We start from the raw sequence: 11,401 nt of genomic DNA on the forward strand, positions 1-11,401 counted from the left end.
ATACATACATACATACATACATACATACATACATACATACATACATACATACATACATACATACATACATACATACATACATACATACATACATACATACATACATACATACATACATACATACATACATACACACACACACACATTGGTTTGATATGCGCACTTGGGACACGCTTGGGGTAGGAACAAAACAAACAAATCAAAACATGTATAGGATTTTTAATAGATTAAATTATATGAATACCGAATATAGATATATGTTCGTGATAATACAGAAATGCAAAGTGTCGGCATATTTACTTATGTCACACACAGGTTTGATGTAAAATTGTTGACAAAACTAATGAGCCGGTAAGTTCAAGTAATTGTTTCTTTTAATGGGGAAATAAACGTGACAGGTAAAAATCAACCATGGTGACCTGTGTTTGATTTCATTTGTACCGCGTCATTAATGTGTACATAGTTTTTAGATAAATCAAGCCACGTCAAAGTTTGACTTTTACTTTTCATTTTGATTAATATTGACTTATCATTTTCATTATATTTACTTTATAATGTTAATTGCGACCATAACAGATTAAATCCAAACCTAAAGTGGAGAAACGTGTACTAAGTTGACGTTGGAAGCTAAAACCTGACTTAAGGCAATCTCTTTGCATCAACATCAAAGTCATCATCATTTTGTACTTCTTAACATACTTGCCATATACCAGCTATATAATAACATGACATATGGATATCTTATTGAGGGTTTTTGTGAAGGGTAAAACGACACTGTATTATATTTCTGTAAAACTGATTACTCAAAGCCAGTGCCAGTGCTAGTTTACTGTTACAGTATATGAAGTATTGATGTGAGATATATACATTGGCTTCTTTACCGGATAATGATGCCTGTTTGAACCAATAGTGTAGCTTAGATAGAATAATAGAAAATGTGTAAATGATCCGTCTCTTTCCCCTCACTTCCCTCGAGACATTTCCCCGAGATGTTCCCCCGAGACCCTCTCTCAATTCCGCATTGACGAAGATGACGCAATCACGTGATCAGTTTCCGTTTCACGATGAATAGTGTCACAACATAAGAGAGAGAGAGAGAGAGAGAGAGAGAGAGAGAGAGAGAGAGAGAGAGAGAGAGAGAGAGAGAGAGAGAGAGAACACGGCTATATTCATTCTCATATTCCCACTCAAAACGGTGAGAAAAAAATTCCCAACAATTTTATTTGTAAATAATGAAAAGTTGTTGAGTTGGTTCTTTATTTTAGCATAACGTAAAATTTGGGCGTCAAAATCTTCTTAACAAAGTTTGTGTATTTGAGGTCCATTTTTTTCACCATCGAATAGTTGCTACAGCCACAATGAGTGTGTATACCTCAACATCCCATCAATGGCTAGGGTAACAATTACCTCTAGCCTTCATCATTGATGTTTGCGATGTTTGGTGTTGCCGTCTTGTTGCCATACTACTAACCTACCGCTATGTCATCAATCGACTCATTCTATCGCATCCAAGTGAGAACATGTATGAGTTTTAATAATTGATCAAGTCAAATCCCGTCTAAATGGAAATCGTAAGTGCCAAATGTGATGATGATCAATATTTAATTAACCGGAGATAATGCAATTGGAGATTTTGTCTATTACACTAGCGTTACATTTTATGTCTTGGCAGTTTGCAATGTCCACATAGCAAATGCTCACCATTTACTACTGTAATAAATGGAAATAAAACAGGAGAGGAAACATTCCATATATCTATGTACTGTCCCATTACTATACTCAGTACGTCACCAAATATACAGTCGCGTGCCTTAATTTTACCAAATTGACAGTCGCGTGCTTTTCCACATTTTAAGGAAATTGAAGTCCCTTATCTTTGCCTTATTCAATTCAGTAAACATTTGGTATGTGTGTTATGGTGACAAAACTCTGATATTGTTAGCAAATATTTCATAGCACAAAATAACAAAAAGTGAAACTGTTGATATTTTAAGTATAATCTTACTGTCGTCCAAACTACCACTGTTATCATATATATATTGTACTTCACATTATGTAGTTTCAGTATTGATTGCTTATTGCTTTGTATTTCAACAAGACATTGGATTCTGTCCGACTGGGTCGATCAGTTCACTTTCCAATCTCAGCACACAGTTATCGAAACTAGAGTCCAAAACGGATTACAAGTTATTATCCAGGCGAGTTAATCTCTGCGGTGGGACTTTGATACACCGTGACTGTAGGATTAATACATATATTTATGACGTTAACGGGATTATATCTAATCCGATCCGCCATGAATCAAATTTTACTGGTTCCAAGGAAGAGATAGGGATCTCGTTCGCGACGTGACGAACTCATCAAAAAGCTAGTTGGATACCTACTATAATGTCTACCTACTGTTTCAATCCAGTGAATGACTTAATCTTATGGACTAACATGTTTATTTGATCACACAAACTCAATTACATTATCTGAACTTATGCACCTGTGACAGACATACATTTTTAGACTCGCTAATTGGTGCTTTATTTTCGGAAGATTTTATTTTCTAAAATTTCCAAGAGAGTTTTCATATTCTCATTATTTCAAATATCTGAACGAGCCTCAAATTTTGACCATTGCCATCATAATAAAAACATTTTGATATTGTTATGAACAAAGTTCAAATGTTTTCGATTCAGTTCATGGTATTCGTGATAGATAAATATATAGCGAAGCTACAGACGAAATGACGAAACCATCGCCCGTTGTAATTATAACCTCGCCACTGTCTTGCAAATCTGACGCCGTCGCCATTTTGATAAGGGTTCAATAATTGTAACCAGTGAAGACAGAATAATTGAGAAATTCGTGTCCGACTGTGACTCCATGTCAACAAGATTCCATCGTGCGATGTGGAGTTGATACTGATTACAAACATAGATACCGATAGTAAGGCGCTCATCAAATCATTTCCACGAACCTAGGAGCTTAAATCAACTTCATCTAGGGAAAAGTAATTTGCATGCCGAATCCACCCAACGTATTAGTAGGAATCTCAGACGAGATTAACAAAGCTCGCGAGATTTGGTTGAAAGATCATTGAGGTTGAACATAAGAAACCACGATATGAAAACAATCCCCTTGTTTTCAAGGGAATACAAGATAATGCAGTAAACATGTACGTCTTTTTACTCTCTTATTGCCGTCGTATACCTCTGAACAAATATATCATGTCAAATGCATTTACAGCTCTCATAAAATGTAGCCTTACAGTCGATTGGTTAATACAGTGTCAAAGGTCAACTAATTCTCTAACGATCATGCAAATTACACAAGGAGATATTGTCTTCTTGGAATTTATGATCATTACTTATTAGTTTTAAACATAGTCCATATTTGTACTTTCTATTTGTTTTATGTGGCGGGACAAATCACAGAATGTGATTTATATCTTAGATTGGAATAATTGTCAAATGAATCATTTGGCGCCTTAATATCTCAAGTTTTATAGAAACACAGTCTCTAAATTTGACGTCTTACAAACCTGGACTCGGGCTTCTGTGAGATTGATCTTCATGGCTAGATCTTCCCTTGTGAACACATCGGGATAGTGAGTTTTCGCGAAAGCTGTTTCAAGTTCTTCAAGCTAATAACGAAAATAAAAATTACATATCATTCATGAGACAAGATATTGTCTGTGAAAACTAGCGGGAAAATCAGTTTTCTCACCCTCACCCTCACCCTCACCCTCACCCTTTCTGTTTACATGTCTGTAACTACATATCTGTCTGTCGTAATAGTCGATTGATCTGTTTGCCTCAAAGTTTGTCTCTTTGTCAGCAGCACATCTGTCTGCATGGCTGGATGGTTGGTTGGCTAACAGCGTCATGTCTGTTGTCTTTCGACTTGTCTTGTCTTTCTCTATTCATATTGCCAACTTTTCTCTCTCTACCTATACCTTCCCAAACACACATCTACCAAACAAAATTACTAAAGACTGGACTTTTCTGTATTGTTCTAATTTTGTATAATCTATTATTTTAACTATTTAATTACAACAGGTGTAATATTGAAAATCAATTTCAACAAAACAAAAAGCAAGCTACGCGATTAAAAAGTTCAAAACAGTGGCAATCTCACTTTTTGTAAACGTAATGATTAATGATATTTGCAATACTTCGTTCTCAGTGATACTTAACTTTTGACTCAAGTATATTGATGTGAGGTCCATAAATATATGATGACGTGTATAACACTAAAATGTATGATGACGTCACCATAACACTGAGATCAGACAACAATGAATCAACGGCCATACACAAAAAACGTCGATTCTCGTATCTCTTCCGGAAAACAGTGCATCGATCTCCGATCGTATCACTTGCATTACGGCGTAAGTTCTCTTATCAATTCGCTAACATTACGTTGCCTGCCTACCTGTTGTAGAGTGAACGTAGTTCTGTTTCGTCTCTGTTTACGGCGAGCAAATCCGTCGTCGAAATCGGGGGGATAATGGAGGCCATCTGCAAGAGAAAAAAACATTTGGCCTTAATGTAGCATTAAGGGGTACTCTTTGCATTGATGATATATCGCCATTTGATCAGCGACATTAACGTTATATCAAACAGATTAATATTCAGATGGCTTGCAGCTTATAAGTGTCGGGATAGTCTACCCATCAATCATATAATACCGTTTTATGACAACGTGAGATTGTAAACGAGAGTAAACAGGTAAAAGAGGGAGTCGTTTCCCACTCTGTCTTTTCCCGCTCTGTCGTTTCAAATTGTATTTCTAGAATACACAGTGAAACATCTAGTTCTATCCTGAAAATCAACATTTATCAAAATGATAAATGATGCGGCTAAATTACAAACACTTTATCTATTTTTCACTATTTCATCTCTTTCTATGATGCAATTAGTATGTTTTATCAATTATTTCATATTCCTTAATTTCGAGTCGTTCTTTTACTTTTTCCCGCTAAATCTGTGACGGTTATTGTCGTTTTACAGCAACCATGCCCCATGGTGAGTTTGAGTAGAGCAAAGTACGCATACCAATCATCCATATTAGTTCTGTTTTGATTTTGTTTTTAAAATATAAAACATCAAATCATTTTAAAGGAGTGTGCTTTCCATTACATTTTTTTGTGCTTGGTCTTTGTAAGGATGGGGGGGTGGGGGTACATACATAGGCTAGCTTGTATGACTCGTACGATGATATCAGGGATAATCTTTGCAGGAAACATTTGAAAATGGGGAACTTTGACTAGAATGTGATTCGACTATTGACAATCATAGTTTCTTAAACCAAAGCTGTATAGACAACCTAATCTTTGCTACGGTCACTTTGATTTGTTAAAAAGTGGTCAATTGAATGCAATTTGATAGTAAATGTACCAAGCTAAATCTGTTAACATATTATATTCCTGAAGTTAGACATTCAAACAATAGTAGGTGAATCATTTTAATTAGTTTAGCTGACGACACTTCGACTTTCGCAACTTTTGGACAATGTGTGGTTGTTTATTTTGTTCCTAGAACTTTACAAGAAGCCTGTATTTAGCAAACAGCTTTCCATGATAAAATCTGTGCATTTGGCAAAAAAAAAATTAATGCTTGTTTGGTTGGGATAATGACGACAACAATGACGTGAGGCTTTGACAAAGATTGAAAAACTCCACTAACTCAGACACTAGGGCGCGCTATTTACTTCACATATTTTCCCAGGGATCTCTGCGAGACTCATCACTTTGTAGAGAGTGGACAGTTCATGAATGATAGATTGTATCATAATACACGAACGGTGAAAATGTTTATAGAATGATATGGTATAATGAATAATTCATAATGTTACCTTTCATCGAGTTGTTATGAGAGTGTCGCAGAGGCCCATGGGATTTTGACATTGTTTTTGCATTCTGCATATAAATTTACAAGTTTGGAATGATTCAACACGTCAGTTCATTAAAATCAACCTGTCATATAGTTTAAGAAAGATTTATGACAAAAAATATGACATTACAGAATTGCTTTTTATAATATTTAAAATATTAAAAAAATATATAAAAATAGTCTACTGGACGACTTGAGGGAATCTAATGTTGAGAGACTATTTCAAATACTTTTCAAGTCAATAATATTTCATCGCCGGATCTGCGTATTTTTATTTTCATATGTCTAACAAATTCTACAAAAGAGCTAGAGGACATACAGTGCTTGAAATACAGATTTTCTATTAGATTTATTTTAACCCGACACTTGTTCGGGATCAGTTTTCATAATGTCGACTGTTCGTTTATTGCTTGTCTGTTTGACCATAAATCCATCTGTCTGCCTGGCTGTCATACGTCTATCTGTCTCTCTGTCTCTCTGTATGTCTGCCTTACTGTCTTAGTCTTGTCGTCACGGTTTATCTCGTTGGTTTCATATGACAATATTGTCTTCATATTAGCTCTATTTATCAGACATACTTTTGAACTTAAGTCACTTATCCTACTGGTTAGAAGTCACGCGTATATCGACAATGCCAGTTTTAAGGTCTTCGGCCTAGTAACGTTTGTTCCGGACATTTGTATAGAAACAGGACACATAGTTCATTGTCCAGTAGCCAAACTCTACATAGTTCATTGTCCAGTAGCCAAACTCTACATAGTTCATTGTCCAGTAGCCAAACTCTACATAGTTCATTGTCCAGTAGCCAAACTCTATGGTAGTCATCATAAATAGACACCCAATTTTTGATAAATGTGTATCATTTTCACTAAAATTGACAAATCAAAGAGGAAATTAAATATATAGTATTCTTTGACTTTATATTAGCAGGTTGCGTAGAGCATTAATTAAGTGCATATGCTGTTAATTGACATCAAGACTGGCTTGTTTTTTTTGTTACGAACGGAGACAAAACTTATCACAAATGACTGTGCATAATTGATACATTAATTTGGTATTATCCAGACTATTGCTAATTTTATTAGAAAGATTTTTGTGATCGGAGTTGTACCAATTCGTCGAGAACTTGCATCAATTCGTCGAGTACTTGCACTGTAAAATTCTTTATATTAATATGTAATTCCTTTTGAAAGTTAAACTCCTATACAAAGACGAGTGTAGGTTGGATGCTAGGCAAAGTAGAATGTAGGTTGGGTGCTAGGCAAAGACGAGTGTAGGTTGGATGCTAGGCAAAGTAGAATGTAGGTTGGATGCTAGGCAAAGTAGAATGTAGGTTGGATGCTAGGCAAAGTAGAATGTAGGTTGGATGCTAGGCAAAGTAGAATGTAGGTTGGGTGCTAGGCAAAGACGAGTGTAGGTTGGATGCTAGGCAAAGTAGAATGTAGGTTGGATGCTAGGCAAAGTAGAATGTAGGTTGGATGCTAGGCAAAGTAGAATGTAGGTTGGATGCTAGGCAAAGTAGAATGTAGGTTGGAGTACATACATACGAAGTACATTTTTTTTTCTTCGTGTTTGTTTGTTTGTTTGTTTGTTTGTTTGTTTGTTTGTTTGTTTGTTTGTTTGTTTTGTTTGTTTGTTTGTTTGTTTGTAGTAGTATCCAGCTCCGATCGTGATAATATAGTGTAACTTTAATTCATAAAGTATATCTATGTCTAACCTCTAAACTGATATCACATTAGAATGGACTTTCAATATCCTCACATTAACGGGTAATAGCCATTGCAGGGTGAATCCTTTACAAATATTAATTCCAGCATACGTCAAAATATGAGTTGAGAACAAAATAAATGAAATGAAATAGATAAATTAACAATGATCTAAATGTAAAGTAGGAATTATTTATAAATGATTAGTCTATATTACAGACCTTGAGGTCCTGACGGATCGTAGCCTAATCAACGTAATTAGACGATTTACGAGCTGCCTGATTATGTTAACTCTACAATAGATAATATTTCAATATTTTAAATAGTTGATATTTAATAACCCCTCTCCATCAAAGGTTTTGACGACCAGTGAACAGAGCCTATACTTGCTAATTTTGCACGCTCCAGTCACTCCAGAATCATCGAAATTGGCAAAATTAAAAGAAAAAAAGGGGGATAAATTACAAACAGACACGTGCAAGGGATTCCATTAAAGCAAGCAAATGCTATCGGTAGCATCACTTACATGGTAACAATCACAAATTTGACCACTAGCATCTGATATTTCCTCGTCTAAATCTGAGATTTCACTTTCACATTTCCTCGGGTGAATTTAAACATTGTCTGTCTACGCTAAATGGATCAGCGACTTGTATAATTAAATTGGCAGAAGGAATCGCACTTCAGCATTCCGTGGTTGATGTCGAAACAGGCATATTCTGTTACCCTTATCAGACGGTGACTTGATGAACAAGGTTCATAGTTGGTGCCGACAAGCGAAATCGAAGCAGCGCTTTGAGAGATGTTCAAAGCATTAGCTTCGGCTACTCGGGGTTGTCTAGTAGTCTTAAGATCACAAAAATGATGGTACTCCCTTCAGATACTGTTGCTGTATGGAGGCACTGCAACGACATTTCTGAAAGGGAATTGTTCGCCCCTGCTTTTAGTTTGAGACACGCATCGGCTTGCAACGAATAATCAGCAATACAAACACATGATATCGTCTAATTATCTGAGTCCGAAGGCGATTCAAAGCGTTGTATACTTGTTTCTTATTGTCTACGGCACGAACGATGAACACGTTACGAACTATACGATCGGGAATGATTCTAATGTCAATGAATGAATGGTGAAAGCCTATAGAAAATAAGGAGACGTCTGATATATACCTCAAAGGCTTAACGTTCCTGTTATAAAGTATATACACACACAATTTGTCATCAAGATTATAATATACAATCTTTTTCCTAGAGTTTCTTTTGTTATTTTGTGTTCACAAGTACGATGGTAATGTACATTTTGATTTCGTATGACCGATGACAGTTTGCATTTAAAACACCCACATCCTTCAATGTTTTTAACAAGAAGTTTTTTTTAAATATATACTTCTTAACAATGAATCGTAAAAATGACAATCTAATATGTACAAAGGATAAATCTCACATATCACAAACGTGTTTTGTACTCAACGATCGACTAACATTATCAAATTCATATTATAAAAATGATATATTTTATTGGACTGTTTAATTGTACATACTAGAACTAAACAATTATATACATTATTATATACACGTTTGATGGACATATACATTTATTTATTTTACCTGATAAACATGCAACAATAAATGATTTTTTAGTAGTGAATGCGTGATTTCAAATATCTCTGCCTTTTACGCTAACCTAAGAGTTCTTCAAGTGCTCGACTGACAGGCTTTTGGAGTATAAATGAAGTTACAGTGACTGACAGACAGACAGACAGACAGACAGACAGACAGACAGACAGACAGACAGACAGACAGACAGACAGACAGACATACAGACAGACATACAGACAAACAGACAGACAGACAGACAGACAGACAGACAGACAGACAGACAGACAGACAGACGGACGGACGGACGGGCTGGCAGACAGGTAGGTTTAGTAGGTAGGTAGGTAGGTAGTTAGGTAGGTAGGTGGATGGGCGATCAAACGATAGATAGACAGATAGACAGACAGGTAGATAGATAGATAGATTCAATGTTTGTATCGAATAGATAATGTATTTTAAGATAAAATAACTATAAAATAACTATAAAATAACTATAAAAAACCTGATGTTTAGTAGATTTAATTAATTTGTCGTTCTTTACACACTGACATTAATTTGTGAAAGTAACGAATTATGCAATAACATTGTTTTAAGTAGCAATATTTGGTAGAATTGCTGTGATTAGCAATATTTGGTAGAATTACTGTGAGTAGCAATATTTGGTAGAAATGATGTGAGTAGCAATATTTGGTAGAATTGCTGTGAGTAGCAATATTCGGTGGAATTGCTGTGTATAGCAATATTTGGTAGAAATGATGTGAGTAGCAATATTTGGTCGAATAGCAATATTTGGTAGAATTGCTGTGAGTAGCAATATTTGGTCGAATAGCAATATTTGATAGAATTGCTGTGAGTAGCAATATTTGGTCGAATAGCAATATTTGATAGAATTGCTGTGATTACCAATATTTGGTCGAATAGCAATATTTGGTAGAATTGCTGTGAGTATGAATATTTGACAGAATTGCTGTGTATAGCAACATTTGATAGCATTGCTGTGAGTAGCAATATTTGGTAGAATTGCAGTGAGTAGCAATATTTGATAGCATTGCTGTGTATAGCAATATTTGGTCGAATAGCAATATTTGCAAAAGTGTTTATTGTGTGTTTGTTCGTTTATATGTTTGGTAGATTCTTTTTTTGTCATGATTTTATTTTCAATTTATTTGGGTATAAATCTGGATTATGTTCCCATTTAACGTAACCTATCAATATTAGGAATAAGTAGGTTAGAATGAATGCATATATTTTAGTGAAAAAAGTTCTCTATAGCTTGTTGCAATTGTATCCCTAAAATAACACTAAATGTCATGATTATAATAAATATCCTCTCCGATACACGTACAATTTATCTGCTCCGGGGGCTTCTTGTGATGACGCGGGTCAAATATCATTCGCTAAATTTATTAAGATAATTGTAGCAATATGAGTGGTAGTTTCAAAATAATACCCGGTGTGATTATTCCCTAAAACGTTGTACAATCAGCCAGTGAGAATTGAACAAAGGAACTTTGTAACTTAGCCTAGACGGCCAGTATGCCACGGGCCGAAGACATCGCCAAATGACAATTCCAATGTCTATAGCCTGAGGGACACACTTTCATCTCGGTGTACATAAATATCAACTGAACAATAGCTTTGAAAAAATATATCTAAATTTTGAAATAAAAAATTTCACAAAGTCTCTGTTTAGTACCTATATACTTAACCCGTTGACGTGATCTAAACAAGTCTAGAAGAGTAAACGTTGTAAACGCAGTCTATAATTTGGGGGAAACGACAATTTCTTGCCAAAAAATGGCGGGAAATGAAGTAACCGATTGAAAATGAGATCTTTGAATACTGTCTGTTTTGAAAGTATTACAATTATATATACTTACAAGTTAATGGTGGACAACCGGTCATCAGTGTTTCCATGTCAACGTGGTGGGCATGAGCGTGTGGTTGATACGGAGATGTACAGTGATAGCAGTACATCATGATGATGAGAAGGAAATAGCCACAAGATACAGTCACAAATTTGATCGAAACTTTAAGAGATTAGCTTTGAATTACCAATGTCAAGTTGTGAGATGTTAATTAGCTGAGATCTACTCGAGTTTTTCCTTTGATTTTGGAGCCGACGTGTCTTGTTTTTTAGTGACAAGTAACAGTCTCTGAAGTGTAAGAATTTATGTCACGACGATTTGATTATTTGCCGGAAAGTGTTCAGAATCGA

At 35.3% G+C, this 11,401-nt stretch overlaps 1 protein-coding gene across 1 annotated transcript in view; it reads right to left on the reverse strand.

Annotated features, from left to right (window-relative positions):
* LOC144452146 (dorsal root ganglia homeobox protein-like) overlaps nt 1-11,163 on the reverse strand; it is a 16,036-nt gene extending 4,873 nt beyond the window's left edge. Inside the window, exons 1-3 of the mRNA XM_078143182.1 lie at nt 11,064-11,163; nt 4,423-4,508; nt 3,530-3,631 (exon numbers count right to left, since the gene is read on the reverse strand). Of these exons, the coding sequence (XP_077999308.1) occupies nt 3,530-3,631; nt 4,423-4,508; nt 11,064-11,163 (288 nt within the window). The remainder of the gene's footprint in view (nt 1-3,529; nt 3,632-4,422; nt 4,509-11,063) is intronic.
* Nucleotides 11,164-11,401: the final 238 nt, after the last annotated feature.

This window comes from Glandiceps talaboti, chromosome 22, assembly GCF_964340395.1.
Source record: "Glandiceps talaboti chromosome 22, keGlaTala1.1, whole genome shotgun sequence".
Lineage (NCBI taxonomy): Eukaryota > Metazoa > Hemichordata > Enteropneusta > Spengelidae > Glandiceps > Glandiceps talaboti.